Consider the following 22,087-nt stretch of genomic DNA (forward strand, 5'->3'; position numbering starts at 1 on the left):
TCCTATTAGTTATATTTATTTGGAGAAACTTGATACTCTATCTAATTATTAATATTTTTTAAGGCAAGGCTGTCCTTTACATTGCTCCTTTAAAAAGTTTATTTAACTGTTTTAAGACTTCTGTTCTAAAACTAGGGAGCTCTGGTGGCTTAGTGGTAAAGAGTTGCACTGCTCACCCAAAACCATGCTGTTCAAATCCATCAGCTGCTCCACCAGAGAAAGATAGTCAATCTCCTTCTGTACGATTTCCTGCCTGAAAACCCATGGTAGGGGTCAACAACATTCTAAGATTACAGTATTCAATGTAGATTACATCTTAGCATTGTTGTTAGGTGCTGTCAAGTACTATTCATATCAATCCTATGAACAACAGATCTGAACCCTGTCCTGTGCCATCTTCACGCTTTCTGACACATTAGAGTCCACTGCAGCAGTAACCATGTCAGTTCATCTGTTTGAGGGTCTTTCTCTCCTTTATAGATTCTCCACCATTCCCAGCAGCATGTCCTTTTCCAAGGAATAGCCCCTACTAGCAACATGCCCAAAGTATGTGAGACAAAGTTTCATCATGTTTCCATTCAAAGAGCACTCCGGCTGCACTCTCTACAAGACATATTTGTTTGTTATTTTGGCAGTCCATGGGATGTTCAGTGCTCTTTTCCAACACTACAGTTCAAAGTCATTAATTCTTTTTCTGTCATCCTTTTTAATTGTCCAGTTCTCAGATACTTAGCAAGTGACTGGAAAGACCACACCTTAGTCCTCAAACTTACATCATTACTCCTCAATAATTCGGAGACATCCCTAACTTAAGATTTCCCCATTGCAATGCATCTCCTTATTTCATAACTGCTGGTATCAAGGGTATTTATTGTGTATCCAAGCAAGATGAAGCTGTTGACAGTTTCAATCTCCTTTCCATCCATCTGATGTTGCGTATTGACCCAGTGCTAAGAATCTTTGTTCTCTTGACATTGAGATGCAATCCATACCAAAGCATTCATCTCTTGATCTTCTGCAACAAGTGCTTCAAGTTCTCCTCACTTTCAAGAAGCAAGATGTGTCATCTACATAATGCAGGTTATTGATAGTCTCCCTCCGATCCTGATGCCACATTCCTCTTCAAAGAGTCCAGCTTCTCAAATAATTTGCTCAGCATACAGATTAAATAGGTATGGAGAGAAAGAATACAACCCTGACACACTCTCTTGTTAATTTTAAGTCATGCAGTGTTCCCCTGCTGTTTGCACAACAGCCTCCTTGTCCAAGTATAAGTTTCACACGAGCACAATTAAATGCTCTGGAATGCCCATTGTTTTCAATGTCAGTCACAACTTGTTATGATCCACAGTCAAATGCCTTTGTATAGTCAATAAAGCACAAATAGAGTTTCTTCTGGTATTCTTTACTTTCAGCCAGGATCCATCTGACATCAGCAGTGATATCCCTGGTTCCAGGACCTCTTCTAAATCCTGCTTGAACTTTTGGCAGTTCCTCATCTATGTACTGTTCTAGCTGTTTTTGAATGATCTTCAGCAGTATTTTGCTTGCATGTGATATTAATGATATTGTTTAATGGTTTCTACATTCACCTGAATCACACTTCTTGAGAATGAGAACAGACATGGAAGAGATTTCAGCATTAAAAAAACCCAAACACAACAATTCTCACCACTGAACCAACAGAACATCCTGATTGATAGAGAAAAGATTTATATTGCCAACTATTTTACTGGATCCAGAATTAATAGCCATGGTGACAGGAGTTAAGAAATCAAAAGACAAGTTGCATTAGGAAAATCTCCTGCCAAGGATCTCTTCAAGGTTCTAAAGTGCAATGATGTCAGTTTAAAGACTACAGTGTGCCTGATCCAAGTCGTGGTCTTTTAAATTAGTTCCTACTCAGCTGAGTACTTTATTTTCCCTCGTTGTCCTTTGGAATCTTCTGTTCAACTCCTTAATGTCTTTATTTCTTCTCTTTGCTTTGGCTTCTTGGTGCTCCAGTGCAATATTGAGAGTTTCTTCTGACATCCATCTTGGTCTTTTCTTCCTCCTCTGTCTTTATAATGACCGTTTGCACTCTTCCTGGATGATAGTCTTCATATCTTCCCACAACTCATCTATCTGGTCTTTGCTCATTAATGTCCAAGGCCTCAAATCTGTTCCTGAGATGCTTTTGAAGTTCAGGTGGGATAGACGCAAGGTCAAATTTTGGTTGCTGTGGACTTGATTTAGTTTTCCTCAGCTTCAGCTTACTTGCATATGAGTAGTTGGTGGTCTGTTCCACAATCAGTACCTGGTCTAGTTTTCACAGCTGATATCGAGTTTCTTCAGCAATTCTTTCCACAGATGCAATCGATCTGACTCCTTTGCATACCATCAGGTAAAATCCATGTGTATAGCCTATGTTTGTGTTTCTTGTAAGATGTATTTGCAATGAATAAGTCATTGATTGTGCAAAATACTATCATTTTATCTCTTGCTTCATTTCTGTGACCAAGTCCATGTTTTCTAACTGCGGATCCTTCTTTTCTATTCCCATCTTTTGTATTCCAGTCACCCATTATTGTTAATGCATCTTGATTGCATATTCAATCAATTTCTGACTGTAAATGTTGGTAGAAATTTTCTATTTCCTTTTCTTTGGATCTTATTTGTGTATGGATATTATCCTGTCACTCACAACATTGTATTTCAAGACAGATCTAGAAATGACTTTTTTGACTATGAAAGCAAACTCATTTTTTCTCACCTTTTCATCTCTAGCAGAGTAGATCATATGATCCTCTGATTCAAAATGTCCCATGCCTGTCCAACTCATTTTGCAGATACCTAGTATGTCAAAATTATGCATTCCATTTCCCTCTTAACAATATCCAATTTTCCTATATTCATGGTTCTTATATTCCATGTTCCAATGACTAGTGTCTGCTTGTAGCTTCTATTTGTTTCCATACTTGAGTAAAGTATAACAATAAAATGTGCAAGGAGCTGGAGTCAGAAATTCAAAAGGCCTGAACTCACTCAGCATTTCTTAAGCTCAAGGAACTGAAAAACAAACTGAAACCTCAAGTTGGAATACTTAAGGATGCTTTGAGCAGAATATGAAATGATCTAGGAAGCATTAAAAGAAGATGGAAAGAGTATACAGAGTCATTGTACCAAAAGGAGTTGGTGGACCCAGAAGAATTTCATGAAACAACATATGAGCAAGAGCCTATGGTGATGAAGGAAGAAGTTCAAGCTGCTCTGAAAGAATTGATGAAAAACAAGGCCCTAGGAATTGATGACATACCGATTGACATATTTCAACAAACAGATGCTGCCCTGGATGTACTCACCAAGTTGTTCCAAGAAATCTGGAGGAAAACCACCTGGCCTACTGAATGGAAGAGATCTATATTTGTTCCCATCCCAAAGAAGGGTGACCCAACAGAATGTGGACACTATAGAACAATCTCATTAATTTCACATGCAATCAAGATTCTACTGAAGCTTATCCAAAAACGACTGGAACAACACATCAGCAGAGAACTGCCAGAAGTCCAGGCTGGGTTTAGAAGGGGTCATGGTACTAGGGATATTGTAGCTAATGTTAGATGGATCTTGGCTGAAAGCAGAGACCACCAGAGGAATGTCTATCTGTGTTTCATTGATTATGCACAGGCATTTGACTGTGTGGATCATAACAAACTGTGGCTGACTCTCAGAAGAATGGGAATCCCAGGACACTTAATTGTGCTAATGAGAAACCTATACTAGGACCAAGAGGCAGTCATCAGAACAGAAAAAGGAAACACTGCATGGTTCAAAATTGGGAAGTGAGTGTGCCAGGGATGTGTCCTGTCTCCATACCTTTTCAACCTGTATGCAGAACAGATTATGTGGAAGGCTCGGCTCTATGAGGAGAAATGTGGGGTCAAGATTGGTGGAAGATCTATCAACAATCTGCGATATGCATATGACACAACCCTGTTTTCTGAAACTGAGAAGGACCTGAAGCGCTTGCTGCAGAGGGTCAAGGACTGCAGCATCCAATATGGATTGAGGCTCAATGTCAAGAAGACAAAGATTCTCATCACTGGGCCAATTGGCAACATCAGGATGGATGGTAAAGAGATTGAGATTGTTCACAGCTTTAGTTTGCTTGGCTCCACAGTGGACATTCTTGGCACCAGTAGTCAGGAAATTAAAAGACGTATTGTGATGGGAAAGTCTGCTGTTAGGGACCTCTCCAAAGTACTGAAGAGCAATGGGTCTTTCTGGAGACTAAGGGGCATCTTATACAGGCCATGGTCTTTGCAATCACTTGTTATGCATCAGAGAGCTGAACAATGACTAAGGAGGATAGAAGAAGAATTGATGCCTTTGAGCTGTGGTGCTGGAGAAGAGTATTGAATGTGCCCTGGACTGCCAAGAAAACAAACAGATTCATCCTGCAAAGGGTTAAACCAGGTTGCTCCTTGGAGGCAAGGATTCTGGGGCTTTGTCTGACATGCTTTGGACATGTTGTAAGGAAGGACCGGTCCTTGGAGAGGGACATCATGCTTGGTAGGGTGGATGGATAGCGCAGGAGGGGAAGACCCTCTATGAGTTGGATTGATTCAGTGACTGGGGCAATTGGGATGGGTGTATCGGAGATGGTGCGATTGGCACAGGACAGAGCGGAGTTTAGGGCTGTTGTATAGGGTTGCTATGAGTCACAAGCGACTTGATGGCACATAACAACAACAACAACAACAACAACATCATCATTGATATCACATGCAAGCAAGATCCTGGTGAAGATTATAAAAAAAAATGACTGGAATAGCACTTCAACAGAGAACTGCCTGAAATGCAGGCTGGATTTAGAAGAGGCCGTGGCACTAAGGATATCATAGTTAATGTCAGATGGATCTTGGCTCAAAGCAGAGAGTACCAGAGGAATGTCTATCTATGTTTCATTGACTATGCAAAGGCATTTGACTGTGTGGATCACATCAAACTGTGGCTGACTCAGAAGAGTGGGAATCTCAGAACACTAGGATTGTACTTATGCAAAATCTATAGTTGGACCAAGAGGCAGTTGTCAGAACAGAGCAAGAAAACACTGCATGGTTCAAAATTGGGAAGGGTGTACATCAAGGATGTGTCCTATCTCCATCTCTTTTCAATCTATATGCAGAACAGGTTATCCGGGAGGCTGGGCTCTTTGAGCAGAAGTGTAGCATCAAGATTGGAGGTAGACTTATCAACAATCTATGTTATGCAGATGACACAACTCTGCTTGCTGAGGACCTGAAGTGCTTGCTGCAGAAGGTCAAGGACTACAGCCTTCAATATGGATTGAAGCTCAACATCAAGAAAACAAAGATTTTCACTTCTGGGCTGATTGGCAGCTTCATGACGGGTGATGAAGAGATTGAGATTATTAACAGCTTCAGTTCGCTTGGCTCTATAGTCAACATTCTTTGTACCAGCAGCCAGGAAATTAAAAGATGAATTGCATTTGGGAAGTCTGCTGTCAGAGATCTCTCCAAAGTACTGAAGAGCAACGATGTCAGGCTGGAGATCCTTACCTTAGGATGGGCAGTACTACTAGGTCACCAGAGGTCCTTTTATTCATGGACAGTCTTATTCTAAAACTAAATAACTGAGAAATACTTTTTTTAAGAAGCAACTTTTGGTTTTGTGAATTTTCACTTACTTTTTTCCTCATTGCTTTCACCCTTTTAAATTACCTTTTAAAAATTTATTTATTTTTAAAATTTATTTCTTGCTAAGCCCTTAGCACTAAGCACTTAGCACTACGTAGGCCACCAGTTTTTGTTGTCTACTCTCAAGTTGGAATCGACTTTGCACTAAGTAACCAGAGCTCCATTGTGTTTAATTACATTTGTGCAATTACTCTTTTCCCAAATTTTTAAATGGAATTTTAAAATGACTTATTTTTAACTTTTCTTATTAAAATATTTCTTGTTAATATATTTAAAAGCTTAAAGTTCTAAGTGCTGTTATGCCTTGCAAAATTATATATGTAACCTTTTGGGGGAGGGAGCAGAAGGTATATTTTTTATATTTTATATTGGTTTGCTCATAAAGTATACATTGTGTTTCACACTATTCTTGTTTACATTGTGTTTCATACAATCATTCCCATGCATTACATTTTACAAAATCAATTCCTATTGGACCTTGCCCATCATTACCCAATCTTTTCAGGTCCCTGCCAGATCCTCCCTATTTATTCCCATTAAATTGTGCAATCTTGTGGTTTCACCCCTACCCATCCTCACCTCTCTGCTCCTACCCCTTCTCCCTTGGGTCCCCATACATGTTTTACTAGTTAACTTTCTATTTTTACAATAATCGTCTTACGCAGTAGTTGTCCTTATGAATATATATAACATTTTAATCAGCAACTCTGTAGGAGAAAGATGGGTATTCTTCTCTGGGAATTACAGCCTCTGAAAACCACTAGAGGTTAGAGCAAATGGTGGCTTAGAACCACCAGAGAGGCCCAGTGTTTGGGCTCAAGAACAGCTGTTCTCTTCTGTTTCTCACAGACTTGTTGAATTAACATTAATACGTTCTTGAAGTTTTACGCTTTTTGTTTTGTGTCCTTCCAGTATTCACAAATATACTGTTTACTGATAAGATCAATTTTTCATCTTGAATCAAAGAAGACAATTGTGTAAGTAATGTGTGTGAGCACCTAGTTTTGGCATATCCAAGGAAAGAAGTATCTTATGTAACTTTGTGTGTAAACTTTGCATATTGTTGTTATGTGCTGTTGAGCCATTATGACTCATAACGACCCTATGAACAACCAATTTGAATCCTGTCCTGTCCTGTACCCATACTTATCACTTAAACCCATTGCCACAAACACCGTATTGGTCTTTCTTTCCTTTGTTGATCCTCCTTCAATCATCCAGCAAACAAAACCTTTGACTGGCAGCATAAATGAAGAAGTTTCAGATTAGACCTTGCCACAGTCTCCACAGGAATGCTATAATCTCTCCACCACCAGCATCACCGTGGTCTCACTCTACAGTGTGGAAAGCATGCTCTCTATTATATTAGTTCCACAACTGGTGATGATTTGTAAGACTATGTGTCCAGAGTTAAGGTAATATAATGGCCAGAAAAGACAACTTTTAAACTAATGCCACAGTATGCAATGAAGTTTTATCTCTGTTGCCTTTAAGGAGCACTCTGGTTATAATTCCTCCAAGACAGACTTGTTCGTTCTTTTGTCAGTTCATGGGATATTCAGTCCTCTTGTTAGTGAACACAAGGGGTTCTTTTCACAGTCACTTGCCTATCAGACAGATGGATTGCAATATCCAAACCACTTTCTAGGAGAGCAGAGAGAATTCTTTCAAAAACTGCCTCCCTCTTTAAGGATCGTTATTGTTTTCTATACTTAGGTTTGTGTTGGAGAAGAATGCTGAGGGTGCCATGGACTGCTAAGAAAACAAACAGATTTATCCTGGAGTGGGTTAAACTGGGCTGCTCCTTGGAGGCAAGGATTCTGAGACTTCGTCTGACATACTTTGGTCATGTTGTAAGGAGAGACCGGTCCTTGGAGAAAGACATCATGCTTGGGAGGGTGGAGGGCAGGTGCAGGAGGGGAAGGCCCTCTGGGAGACGGATTGATTTGGTGACTGGGGCAATCGGGATGAGTGTGTCAGAGACAGTGAGATTGGCACAGGATAGAGTGTAGAGCTGTTGTACATAGGGTCGCTATGAGTCGCAAGCGACTTGACGGCACATAACAACAACAACAACAGCAGCAATAACAACAACAACAACAACATACTTAGGTTCAGGTTCTCATTGGTTCCCAGTAAGCGGTGTCCAGCCAGCTTGTTTAAACCTCTTGTTTAGAGAAACTCTATGAACTTGGAGAAACAATAGTTATAGTAGAAAGACCTCAGGTCTTTTGTTCATGGAGTTGCTATGAGTCATGCACAACTAGACGGTAATCAACAACAACAACAACAACAACAACAACATGAAATCTATACCTAAATCACAAAGCTGTTATCCAAACAGAGCAAGGGTTAAACAATGGGTTAAAATCAAGGAAGATGTGCATTAAGACTGTATCCTTTCCTCAAGTGTATTCAGTCAATATGTTCAACAAATCATTCAAGAAGTTAGACTATATGAAGAAACATGTGGCATCAGAATAGGTGGAGATTGGGGAAGCAGCTGAATGCTCCTAGACGGGCATTTTTTGAGTGGTTAGAGCCAATGGGAAAGCTTAATTATGGAGAAATGTGCATGATGAAACTCATGGAGTTTGAACCTTGCTTTGGTTCTTAAATTTGATTGGGCTCTCAGGCCTGGTTTTAACTGTTTTTGGTCAAACATTCTTCTAAGTGGTATAGCACTGGTCTGTCCATTTGCTGTACAGAGATAACTCGTGGTTGCTGTGATGTTGAACACTGTGACACTGATGTGTCAAAGGTGATAATGGTCACCCATGGTGGACAGTGTTTGGTGGAGCTCCCTGATTCAAACAAGCTGGGAAGCAGGAGTGGCATCCACTTCCAAAAGAGCTTGCCTCTGGAAACCCTATGAACTTGGAGAAACAATGAAAGTTATACAAGTGTTCAGGTCTTTCATTCATAGGGTCGCCATGAGTTGTCTACAACACAACGGTACTTAACTACAGCAACAACAACAACAACATACTTAGGTTAGGTATTCGTCTACTTAACATATTAGTATTTCTAGTTCAAAGTTACATTCAAAAGAATAGTTTACATCCAGTCAATAGTAAACAGACAACTTGAGGTATGGTTTACATGTGACTGAGAAAAAAAAAATGCAGTCCCAAAAGATAAATGCTAGTTCAGGAAAGATGCATTTTCTTTCCTAGTAAAAAGACTACTTAAGGTACTCTGCATGCCTATAGAGAAATTACAACAGGCTCTGAGGACCAAACAAATGTTACTTACATAGTTCAACCAGTTTTGAACCTAGGATGTCAAGTGTTTAGAATTATACCATACATTTGAATAATACTGAATTTATTAATACCACCCTATCCCTCTTCTGTTTTTTGTTTGTTTGTTTTTTTGTGGTGTTTGTTTGTTTGTTTTACCAACTAATACAAAATGACTCCAGCAAAAAAATTGTGGTTTGGGTGAAAGTTTATAGAGTAAATGAATTGCTATTCTTTTCATGTAATGGCACTATACTCACTTCCTCCCTGGGGCCTTGGTATGCATTTGTTCTTCTTTCCTGCCCTTTGAACTCATAAAGGTAATTGTTCTGTGTGTTATAATCAGGCCAAAATGAGGAGAGACTGCACAGATGGAATGTTAGGGGAGGATAGCAACAGGATAGGACCAGATAAAGTTAATGCTGGGAGCCAATGTGGGATAAAGAGCAAGTGAAATTGTTAGGATCATGCCTTACCCAATCAGAACCAGGGACATTGGACCTAGACTGTCCCTAAGAGTGATTTCAAGAACAACAGACTATAAGCACCCAACACATTATCCCATTGGCCCATACTCAAGTCCAGAAGCATGTGGAACCAGCCTTCTAGCAGTATTAAGCTTCACGGTTGCCTAGCAAAGCATCTTTCTCTATTCTTTCACTTCCGGAGATTGACCTGTCTCAGAGACTCTCTGAGATGTATCTTTTCTGATAAAACCATCTTCTTTATCCTGTCTCCTCCTTCCCTTTCCTTTCAACTGTGTGTTTTATCAAAGGCTTGGCCCATGCTGGGATTTCTTCAAGCAGGATATAACTGAACCACAACAAGGAGATTCATCCACAGCCAATCTTCCATTGTCTCCCACCTGGTTCAATTGTTTGTCTGGGTAAAGGCGATTGAACCAGGACATTTATCACATGGTTACACAAGGAGTACGTTCCTCATGAATGTTACTGTTCACCTTACAGATCTGTTGTTTGACTGCAAGGTGATTCCTGTGCGAAGTTAGTTCATTTTCTCATTTGAAGGGCATATAATGATCATAGTCTCAGGGATTCCTATAGTCTTTCTCAGACCAGATTTGGTCTTCTTCTTCTTTTTTTTTTAATGATTTTGTTTTTCTTCAACATTTCTCTCTGATTCGTTTGAGGCCCTTTTTTGGTCCCAGTTAAAATGGTCAGTAGTGGTAGCCAGCTCCATGTAGTTATGGTTTCAGGGAAGCTGAAGCTATAATTTGGATAGTTCCATTTAATCCTTTGGGCTAATAGGTTTATTTTTTCCTTTGGAGGGTCAGCTATGAGTTGGTTGGCAATCTAAATGTCTTCCTCTGTGAAAGGCATTTCCATATCTTTGGCCCATTTTATAATTGGGTTATTAGACTTTTTTTTTGTGGAGGTCCTGAAGAATCCTACAGTAGTAAAATTTTCAGTAGTGGAAATTTTACAGTAGTAGAAATTTTATAGTAAATTTTCGTTATGAGACCCTTGCCTGAGGTGTCATTGGCAAATATTTTTCCTCAGTCTGTTGGTTTTCTTTTTACCCTATTGGAAAAAGTTTTTGATGCATACAGTGACTTAATATTTAGAAGGTCACACTCACTGATGTTATCCTTTCCTGGTTGTGCATTACTAATAGTTTTCTTGAATCTTTAATTTTCTTCACTCTTCTTTTTTCGAGATGCTCAGCTTTTATGGGGAGAGATCAATAGCAACATTTTGGATGGCTACTCATTAGCTTTTAACTGATTTTCATTCTTAATTTTATTTTCCCTTTGCCCTCATTTCTTAAAAAAAATAAATAGCTGCTCTTATAAGCAACTACAATTTCTTTTTGAAATGACAAATATAGATAAAAACTCAAAAATAAAAAACATTATTACCTTTCCTCAAGAATATTTAAACAAGTTAAAAAAGATTTAAATCTAGCTTTGTTCTCAAAGTTTTTACTTTGCCCTTTATGATTTGTCCCCCACACGTGTAGCCCAGGAATGACATGAAGATTCATGCTTAGACTTAGAGGATCTCCTCCAGCTCTCTCTTTAGAGAAAGATTCCTTCCTCCCACTCTCCTGTGCACAGAGGTCCCTTTTCTATGTTCCTCTGGCAAGGAAGAAGGCCTTTCTTGAAGAGATAAAGCTCTTGTCCTGCCACTGAAATGCAACTCTGTAACTGAGATGAAAGAGGGGGAAAAAATTAACTGCCAACAGCCCCATTCCTATAAGAGTTGACATCTCCAAGTTATGGCTTTCTTCCAATCAAACTGCTTCTGTTTACTTTCAGAGTCCTTGAGTACTTTCAGTTTTAATTCTTTCCTGCATTTTTAGTTGTGGTCAGTGGGAGCGATAGACTCCAGGGATTATTTTAAAATTTAAAATAATTAAATATCATGGCGAGAAAAACTTCAAATACTAGTAATTTTAGATTTTTCTTCCTCCAGCACCAAACTTTGGTATATTTAGCTAGAGATCCAGAAAAAAAAGAGCATCCAGTAGCTTCCTGGATGTCTCCGGATTGCTCAGTTTCAAACAGAATGGCATTAAATTTCAGAGCTGTAACTCACTCAAGATAATCACTTAACATCATAATTTAATAAAAGATTAAATGAGGGCTAACAGAAGGGGAATAATTCGCCTTGTCACTCAGCAAGGTAACGATCAAGATTGGACCAGCACTCAGCTTAGTTTAACATAATTAATCAAGCACTAGGGAATACCTTGTAAGTATCCAGGAATGTGCTAGATATTGTGGGTGCTTCCAAACACACAAACTTCTTAGGAGTCAAGATGCAAATACAGGAGAGGCTAAAGAATGATATGGGATTGAATGTTTCAAAGGCCTGGGTGAGGAGCACTGCTTTCAAGTGATGACTTAGTTCTCTTCAGGTTTCCGTAGGCTGTGGTTGGAGTAGGCTGTACTGAAGGTAGATTTGAAGATGCATGGAGCAGATACATAGAGCATGAGGAAATGGGAAGCTTTATCTAGTGGTTGGGCAAGGGCCAAGTATTCAAATACTGGCTTAAAGGTTGGTAATTTGAATTTACACAGAGGTACACTGGAAGACAAACCAGGCAATCTGTCTTGGAAAGGTAACAGTCTTGAAAACCCTTTGGAGCAATTCTACTCCAATACACTTGGGAATGTCAGAGGTAGGAGCTGACTTGAGGGCAACTAATAACAACAGGAGGGACCTATCGCAAAACTGAATCCCAGTTTCTGAACATAGTATGCACTTTTAGTCATGTAATCTTTCTGAGCCCCATTTGTTCTTAAATGCAAGCAAAAAATAGTACCTACATGGATCTCTTTTTCTTTGAGTTCATATAAATAAAATTTATAAAGTCAATGCCTGGCTCACCAAGTATAGCTTTTTTATTATTATTTGTTATTATTATTATTTGAAATTTCAGGTATTTAGGCATTTATCATGTACTAGTCTTTAATGTGAATGAATACATTATAAAAATAATTATTTTATGTGTAAGCTATGGCTGACTCTGAGAAGAATGGGGATCCCAGAACATTTGGGTTTGCTTATGAGAAACCTATACTTGGACCAAGAAGCAGTCGTCAGAACAGAGCAAGGAGAAAATACATGGTTCAAAATCAGGAAGGAGGTCTACCAGGGACGTATTATGTCTCCATACCTTTTCAATCTGTATGCAGAATGGATCATCCAGGACACTGGGCTGTACAAGGAGGAATGTGGCATCAGGATTGGTGGAAGATTCATTAACAACCTGCATTATGTAGATGACAAAACCTTGCTTGCTGAAACTGAGGAGGACCTGAAGCGCTTGCTGCAGAGGGTCAAGGACTGCAGCCTTCAATATGGATTGGAGCTCAACATCAAGAAAACAAAGATTCTCACCACTGGGCCAATTGGCAGCATCAGTATGGATGGTGAAGAGATTGAGATAGTTAACAGTTTTAGTTTACTTGGCTCCACAGTCAACACTCTTGGTACCAGCAGCCAGGAAATGAAGAGATGAATTGCATAGGGAAAGTCAGCTGTCAGGGACCTCTCCTGAGTACTGAAGAGCAACGACATCAGGCTGGAGACTAAGGTGCACCTGATCTGGACTATAGTCTTCGTAATTGTGTGCTATGTGTCAGAGATCTGGACAGTGACCAGGGATGATAGAAAGAAAATTAATGCTTTTGAGCTGTGGTGCTGGAGAAGAGTGTTGAATATACCATGGGCTGGGAGAACAAACAGGTTTGTCCTGGAGAGGGTGAAGTCAGGCTGCTCTTTGGAGTCAAGGATTCTGAAGCTTTGTCTGACATACTTTGGGCATGTTGCAAGAAGGTATCAGTCCTTGGAGAGGGACATCATGTTTGGGAGAGTGGAAGGACAGAGCAGGAGAAGAAGACCCTCGATGAGATGAATCGATTCTATGATTGGAGTGGTGTGAGTAAGTGTGTCAGAGATGGTGAGGTTGGCACAGGATAGAGCAGGATTTAGGGCGCTTGTACATAGGGTCACTATGAGTCATAAGCAACTCGAGCTGAGTTTGCTGGTGCTCTTAGCTTTTTCACACGTGTGTTATCACCTTATCTACCCATCAGTCTTGGCAATAAAGGAATGAGCCCCAACTCTTAACTTGTACTCTTGACCCTCAGGCATCAGAATGAATTTTTATTGCTGTAGGATTTTTTCTTGTTCTAGTGTAGTTCTGTCTACTTCCTCTGAGGAAGATGTTATAGACCGTGGGGGCAAAAGAAAAAAAAATACAAGCTTACTATTCAGCACTGAAAACCAAGGAACTCATGAAATATTATACAAAATGAGAGATTATGAAGGACATTATGCTGAGTGAAATAGTCACTAAAGGAAAAATACTGCATAGTGCCACTGTTATAAAACAGGACTGACATGGGGGTTGGGAAAACTAAGAAAAGAGGGGATAAGTAATGTATGCTGCTTAAAACAGATAAGGGGGAAACTGTTTAAAAGAAATATATGATTAGGTATTATTTGCATGACAACAGTCCAGAATAAGAGCTCCATAGTAAAGTGTTCCTGGGATGTGTGTGGAAATTGTACAACAATGAAAGTATTTTTTTTCCAAAGAGAAAAGTGAACTTGGGTGGACAGGGAGGAAAATGTGCAACAATAGATGAATGGAAATCCACGTTCTCTACAAACTTTCATTAAAATCTCAGTTAAAAAATGCAAGCTGATATTTGGGAGAGAAGAAGTCCCCTCCTGTAAGCTTTAAATCCCTAAACACTCTTATCCAGTTGGCCATACCAGGTTCTGGTTGCAGAGAATTTATTACAAAATAAAGAAAAGAAGTCTGAGGACGTTTCACTCATCATAGAATTTTGGCAGCTCATTGCCCAAGATCACTCGATGGTCCACACCAGCAGCTGTGATAGTGACCAGGTAGATTACGCCTCCACTGGAGCCGTCCCGGCTCATGGCCAGAGCGATAGCTGCAGAGAGTTTCAAGTTGGAGAGAAGGAGAAAGAATGGTTTAGCTTCAAAATATTTTCCTTCCTCTCCTGTCCCTATCTTATGCTCTACCATTTTCAGATCTCGAAGCCTATTTTCCAGAGGTGCATGTTTTAGTCTTAGGCTGGCAAACTAACTGTAAAAGGACGTATTGATTTGTAGCATCTTCCAATATCCATGGTGTAAATGCTCACATCATATTTGAATTCAAGTTACTAATATTTTAATAAGCAGCTCAAAAATCCCTTAGTATTTAACATTTGTATCCCATAAGCTGGTCCAAGGTAGTTCTAGCATAGTCAGGACAGTTCTAATTTATGCCTGTTTCCCTGAAATATCATTTAGTTTAACATTTGTCCTGATAAATTTGTTAAGGGCATATGCACCAGTTAGGATCTTAAATGAAATTATGCATGTATTTCTCTTCCTGATTCTCATAATTAATTTCCTTCTTGTGTTAAAAACCCACCCAGTTTCCTTTCCAATTGCCAAATTACCATTTGTGGTGAAGCGCCTGCATTCCTCAGGGGTCATGCCTGGTTTGTATGCTGCGTCCACATAACCGTAGATATAGGTGCTGCCAGAGCCACCAATGGTAAAGGGCTGTCGAGTCAGCATTCCTCCTAAGGTTCCATATACCTGGGGGATGGACATTCTCAATTCAGACTAAAGATACATCCACTCTCTTCTTCCTGAGGCAAGCAAGTGACCCCCCACTCTGCAATGAAGTCCGTCATACCCCAACAATTGAGGTTCTGCATTATCTTTTTAGGGACAATATCATGGATTGGTACTCATTGCTAATATGCCATATGACACCATCTCTGCTGTAAGGAAGCAGGGAACCCGAGAGTGGAAATGATTTGGGAGGGACTCACTTGGCCCCCTTCAAGTTGGTCCCAGCCAGCTACCATGAGGTGTGCAGACAGGTCCTCACGATACTTATAGGTGATATTCTTCACCACGTTTGCAGCAGCCAGAACACGAGGAAGTTCCCCCAGTTCCATCCTGAAGGAATTGTTAGGGATGTTGTTATTACGTACTGCTAAGTCAGAACTGATTCAGGGCTGATCCTCAAGTGGATTTTCAGAGGTGGTAAATTGAGTGGGAGGAGACTGACCATCTTTCTCATCCAGCAGCTGGTGGATTCAAACTGCATGACTTTAGGTTGGCAACAGAGCCCCATTGTTAGTAACAGGAGTTATAAAATATTCTCAAATCTGACCATCCTTGCCAAGTGACACCAAAGTCTGTAGCTCAGTAGTCTAAAGTCCAGCTTAAGTTTCTTGTCACTAGTCAGTAAAAACTTTCATTTGTCACTCCTAACCTCTAATCACTTTCACCCTCTAATCACAGAACTCTCCTTGTCTGCAAGGAACCTATGCTTGTGGTTAAAAAAACCAGATAAGTTTTGCATCCACCCAATAACTTTGATTTCTTACACAGTAACTTAGCCTGGGTGGTTCAAACAGTTAAGCTCCTTGACTATTAGCTGAGACTACTGGAAGTTGAAGCCCATCCAGAAGTTAGACCTGACTTTTTGCTTCACTTGAAAACCTTGTGATGTATAGTTCTACTCTGATCCACATGATGAAATAATATTTGGGGATTCATTCAAAGGCAAATAATAACAACAACAACTTTGCCTGCGTGGTGCTGTGATGCTGGAGAAGAGTATTGAGGGTACCATGGACTGCTAGGAAAACAAACAGATTCATCCTAGAAAAGGTTAAACTTGGCAGCTCCTTGGAGGTAAGGATTCTGAGGCTCTGTCTGACATATTTTGGACATTTTGTAAGGAGAGACCGGTCGTTGGAGAGGGACATCATGCTTGGGAGGGTGGAGGGACAGCGCAGGAGGGGAAGGCCCTCTATGAGGTGGATTGATTCAGTGAGTGGGGTGGGTGTATCGGAGACAGTGCGATTGGCACAGGACAGAGCAGAGTTTAGGGCTGTTGTACATAGGGGTCATTATGAGTTGCAAGTGACTCGATGGCACATAACAACAACAACAACAACAACAACTAACCAAGAGATTGGAATTATAGCCCACCTAGAGATTACCTTAAAAGAAAATTGAGGTGATCTACCCTTGAAAGATCAGCCATTGAAACCCCTATGAGCAGAGTTCTCTGCTCTCATACATATGGGGTTGCCATGAAGTGACTCCACAATTAGGAAGAACTTTGCTTGACATAATGATGGAGACACATCATCATTTTTTTTTCTCAGTATTAATATTAGTGTAGTAATTTACAATTTCAAACGGCTTTCACCCATGATGGGTTTCTTAAAAAACTGTTGAGTACAACCCATAGCAACACTGTGAACAACAGATCTAAATCCTCTCCTATCCTGTACCACCCTCATGTTGCCTTCGCTGATCCTCTGTCTTACTGAGCATCATGTTCCTCTCCAAGGAATAGCCTTTGCTAGCAACTTGTCCAAAGTATATAAGGTAAAGCTTTATCATCTTTGCCTCCAAAGAGCACTCTGGCTGCCCTTTCTTCATGGCATATTTGTTTGTTCTTTTGACAGTACATGGAATATTCAATGCTCCTCTCCAACACCACAATTCAAAGGCATCAGTTCTTCTTCTGTCATCCTTATTCATTCATTGTCCAGCTTTCAGAACCATAACAAGTGATTGGAAAGACCATGACCTGAATAAGATGTACCTTAGTCCTCATGCTGACATCATTACTCCTCAATAATTTGGAGAGATACCTAACTGCACACTTTTCAAGTACAATACATCTCCTGATTTCCTGACTATCAGCACTTGTCTGTCAGTTTTCTGTAATGAGATAACTTGTGGGTTGCTGTGATACTGAAAGCCATGCCACTGGTGTGTCAAATGCCACAAGGGTTACCCAGGGTGGACAAGTTTTAGTAATGCTCCCAGATTAAGACAGAGTAGGAAGGAGAGTTGGCCATCCACTTCTTAAATAACAGGCCTCCAAAAACTCTGAACAGTAAAGGAATGGGCATAGTGACAGTAATAGTGGTAGAACCCAGATGGGAATCAGCCAATATAAGGAAGAATAATGGCAAACATCTTTCAATAATTGGAACATGGAATTGTATGTATCTGAAATGTTGGAAAACTAGAAATTGTGAAAAATTAAATGGAATGCATGAACATTCACATACTAGGCATTAATGAGATGAGACAGACTAGCTCTGGCCACTTTGAATCAGATAATCACATGGTCTACTGTGATAGGAATAAAAATAAGAAGAATGATGTTGCATTCATAGTAAAAAAGTTAATCCCAAATTCTATCTTGAATTCTTAAAAATAGTTTCTTTGCTATAATTACTCAAGCACCTGAGAATACCCTCCTAAGTGCCAAGGAATATACTGTGCATTATGAGAATCTACACACACACATCCCATGAACTGACAAAATAACAAAGAAATAGATCTTGGAGAAAGTGCAACCAGGGTGCTTCTTGGTGGTAATTATCATGAAGCTTTGTTTCACATACTTTGGACGTGTTGTTGTGAGGGGCTGGTCCTTGGAAAAGAGCATTATGCTGACAAAGGTCAGTGAAAGAAAGGAATACCCTCAGTGAGACAGATTAACAGTGTGACTGGAACAATGGGTCCAGCATATCAGAGATGAAGATGGCACGGGATAGGGCAAGGTTCAGATCCATTTTTTCATAGGATCATATGAGTCACAGTTAACTCAATAGTACCTAACAACAGCACACACACAATCTGTCTTCAAGTAAAGACTCATAAATACAAAAGGGTAACGAGTGGTATGGATCTGGGTGTTTCGAGGGTCTGGGCGTGGGGCACGTCCCCTCCTCCATGCTCTTCAGAGGGTACCTGTGTCCTGTGGGTGAAGCTTCACACTAGAACTCTAGCCTGTATGGGCCAGATCTGCCTGGAGACAGGTGCTAAGAGAGCCCAAACCTGAAAGGTAAGTAAGGTAGGTACTTTTATCCTCTCATTTTAGATACAGAAAATATCTTAGAAAGTTAATAAAAGCTGGAACCAAAACAAAATTCTTCACTTTTCAATACAGCACCTTAAGGAGGTCTAATAGCTTAGTCAGTAAGGAGTTGTACTATCAAGCCAAAAACAGGTGGTTTGAATCCACTAACTGCTCCCCAGGAGAAAGGAGGTAATTCTCCTATCATGTGATGTACAGCCTCTGAAAACCCACCTGAGGGTCAGCTATGAGATGGTTCCAATGTGATGGCAATGAGTTGACTTGAGTTAACGCAGTAGTTCTTTAATGGGTAGTCTCCTCCCATGCAATTCACTGCCTCTGAAAATATGCTGGAGGGTCAGCTACTGGTTGCTTCTCACTCAACAGTACACAATAACATAGGTTTCATTGGGATGGGGCAGAGGAAGCTCTATGGGGTGTGGAGTCAGGACCCCAGTGCCAGTGGGGATGCATACCCATGGAGCTCCAGCTGGTAGGTGGCCATGTCTGCGACAGCCTGGGCATCAGCAGCTGAACCAGAGAGTGCACAGTAGATGTGACGGTGGAGGGGCATCAACTTGTCAAAAACTCGGTTCACCACTGCTTGTCTGCAAGGAGTAAACAGTCACCAAGGTTAGAGCTGGCAGAAATCTTGAGGTTAATTAGCCAGTGTTTGTCAAGTTATTTAAAGGAGAGAAGCCAAAAAGTGCATGACATTTAACTGCTTGGGATAAAGCAGAAAGAAAAAAAGCAATGATTTCATAGATAAACAAATTCCCATAAGTATTGATCAAAATTGGATTTGTTTTCAGGATGAATTTTAGAACAAGACAAAAATAGTTAAGAAAAATATTCCTCTTATAAATTTTTTCTATTGACTATCCTGAGTCCATTTACTGAATTTCCCCCTCTATTTAAAAAATTTTTATACTGATTTTTTTATTTACAAATTTCAAATACATTTTTTCCCCCACACAAGATCCTCCCCATTTCCTTCACCTCCCTTACCCATCGAATTGTGCAAGAGGGGTGAGAAGAGGGGAGCAGTGTATGTTAATCATAGAGTCCATTTACTGTTATGGGCACTATCACGTAGGTAATACTGACTGAATCCCATGTACTTGCTTTGCATGTGAAGAAACTGTTGACCAGGTGAGAAGAAGAGACAAGATTAACTCAACACATGATAAATAGGAAACCAGAATATCAGGCTGGCAGAACTATCTGTTCTATCCCCCAAATACAGTTGGAAGGAGGGTCTCTCCTGTCCTTCACCATAAAATCGCTTCTATTAATCGCTGTTGATGGCTGGGGCATGCCATATAAGCACTCAGACCCCACACAATCAAGAAAATCAAGCACCCACCCAATATTTTATTAAGGCATCTTTCTAAAAGGTCAACTCCAGTTCTCTCAAAGTTCTAGTATATCAATTTTTTTTTTCATGAAGGGGTAAGACAAATTAAAAAAAGAAAGTCAATAGTATTTGAGAGTTTTGAGCTTCCTTCCAAATCCACACACCTTTGCCAGTACTCACCCTGCAGACACCCGGGAATCAGAACCCATCACGATGCCCCCATCAAACTCTACTGCCATGATGGTTGTCTACAGAGACACAAAGAATAGAAAGTCAGCAGATGGAGCCTCGATCCCCACAAGGGATGGAGAAACATTCCCAGAGAAGGGAATTGACTGGTTTAAAGTCATAAGGTAATTCAAGCCAAAGCTGATTCCCAGTACAGGTTCCCCCCCCCCACTCCATTTTTACTTTTAACATTATCTCACCTGGTTGCAGGGGAATATCATAACCTAATCATTGTGCAACAACACAGAAAGAGTCACATCCACAACGCTCAACTTCCCTAAGCAGAATCCTTCTATTCTAAACAGAGGTATAACTGTTAGAGGTGAAAGTGCTCTCTTTGAGGAAAAGGCTCATTAGTCACACAATTATTTTTACCACATATACTTGTTTAGTTCTAGCATGTGTGGAAGTGGTACAAAATGAACACAGAGCAAGGCAATATGAATCTGAGAAGCAAGTAAAATTTTTTTAGGGGGTAGGAGTAAACCCTTTCCCTCCAGTCCCACTTAGGAGCCAGTACTTCCAATTTACTGAACAATGGAAAACTATGGACAACCATTCATTAGCAGATCCAAGCTGAAAAAGAGGAGCAGCAAAATACATGTGCTGGAATTAAAAAAAAAATTTTAAAGTGTTTTGTTGTGGTGGTGTTGTGTTGTCTTTTTCTTAAAGAAGTTTTAAAGGAATTTCTGATTAGTCTATAAAACTTCCATTGCCACTGACTCTAAACTGACTCATAGCTGACTCTCCAGTGGGTTTTGAGGCAGTATATAAATAGCACAGGAGCTGCTGGTGAATGCGAACTGGCAGAGGGTCTTGTCCTTTGGATTAGCTGCAAAATTCCCCTCAGACTAAGCCATGAGAGCTCCCTTTCTGACCAGTCTTCAGAGGAAGAGAAGGAAACTCACCAAGAACAGCTATAACTGGGTACTTTGAGTTGAAATTTCTAGGTTAAGAAAAGAATGAAGGAAAAATAAAGAAGGATAAAGGTACCTTTGCTCTACACCTGTGGAATTAGAAGGAGCTTTATGTATCATTTGGTTCAAATGAGGAAACTGAGTCATAGAGAAAGCAAGGGACTTATTTATTCAAGAGTAATCTGCTACTTTGTTCACCCCAATTATTGGGCCTCTCCAAGATACTGATCTTTACCATGAATAGAGGTGCCAGAGTAACATTCTAGATGTTACTTGCTTTCAAACCAAAAGTGTGGCAATACATTGGGCTTAGATGTTATCCAGCCTTGTGACTGCACTTTTCGGAGTCAACCAGCCTGGGCAAAGTCTCGCAGACGACATGTGTTGTTAGGTATAGTCAATTTGGAACCGACTTGACCCTCCAAAGGATTTTCAGAGGCAGCAAATCACATGGGACGAAATTTCCCATTCTCCAGTGGAGCAGCTGGTGGATTCGCACCATATACCTCTGGGGTGCTTCTGGGTTGGTAGTACAACACCTTACCACTAAGCCACCAGAATTTACTTCCCAGAGGTCATGTAGGCATGGGCAAAGACAACACAAGGAACTTGGCAGTACCTGGGCCAAGCAAGAAACTTAATGGTGACAGGCTCCTCAAAGGGACCGTTGGAAAGGAAGCTCGTTTTAGTTAGAGACCCGTTATCAAAGGTCTGTGTGTTGAGTTGGACCTTCTTATTAGTGCTCATATCTTCTTATCCCAAATATTGCCCTACTTTGTTCGGGTCACCATTTCCTCCTCCCTTGACTTACCAGCCATCTATGTATACAAAGTGAAAGCAAAAGCACTTTACAGCCGCTTCCCCTTCACAGTTCCAGCAAATAGCCAAAGAACTCCCCTCTTTCAAAGAGCCCCGTCCTTTTTGTGCACCCCAACTCTACCCAAATAACTTCCTTCCGTTATGCTATGTTCATTGAGGTGTGCAAGCATCGCTGCCTACAAGCTACATCTCCACATTTCTTTTGATCTTGTCATTTGCTTCTTGTAGCTTTCAGGGTCCCTCTGCTGATCCACCCCCTCTGTCCCTCTGCTGGTTTTCAAGCTCAGCCACATTACCCCGGTATGGACTTCTCCGGCCCTGGCGAGGTCCCCGGCTGTTGCTCCGACGCGCAGCATCCCGGGCTGGTGTCAAGCTCTGCGCTGCCTCGGGCTCTGATTTCTAACCTGGGACAGCGCGCAGCGCCCA

The 22,087-nt window shown here is 40.6% G+C and overlaps 1 protein-coding gene across 1 annotated transcript; it reads right to left on the reverse strand.

The window, feature by feature from the left end:
* Positions 1–14,204: 14,204 nt before the first annotated feature.
* PSMB9 (proteasome (prosome, macropain) subunit, beta type, 9) lies at positions 14,205–22,022 on the reverse strand. Its single transcript, XM_006882105.1, has 6 exons — positions 21,958–22,022; positions 19,878–19,945; positions 18,817–18,948; positions 15,273–15,402; positions 14,892–15,033; positions 14,205–14,375 (listed from the first exon to the last, which is right to left on the reverse strand). Exons 1-6 carry the CDS (start codon positions 22,015–22,017, stop codon positions 14,248–14,250), a joined length of 660 nt encoding a protein of 219 aa, XP_006882167.1. The 5' UTR covers positions 22,018–22,022; the 3' UTR covers positions 14,205–14,247.
* Between the last annotated feature and the right edge of the window lie 65 nt (positions 22,023–22,087).

This window comes from Elephantulus edwardii, unplaced genomic scaffold, assembly GCF_000299155.1.
Source record: "Elephantulus edwardii isolate Elephantulus edwardi_28Jun2011 unplaced genomic scaffold, EleEdw1.0 scaffold00017, whole genome shotgun sequence".
Taxonomy (NCBI): domain Eukaryota; kingdom Metazoa; phylum Chordata; class Mammalia; order Macroscelidea; family Macroscelididae; genus Elephantulus; species Elephantulus edwardii.

What these genes read in the sequence shown, in the direction of transcription:
- PSMB9 (XM_006882105.1), bottom strand. Translation starts at nt 22,017, where the DNA reads ATGCTGCGCGTCGGAGCAACAGCCGGGGACCTCGCCAGGGCCGGAGAA. An exon ending in CCGGAGAAGTCCATACCGGG is followed by an intron (nt 19,946 to 21,957) that starts GTAATGTGGCTG and finishes GTGTCTCTGTAG; the next exon opens with ACAACCATCATGGCAGTAGA. An exon ending in TACCAGCTGGAGCTCCATGG is followed by an intron (nt 15,403 to 18,816) that starts GTATGCATCCCC and finishes CAATTCCTTCAG; the next exon opens with GATGGAACTGGGGGAACTTC.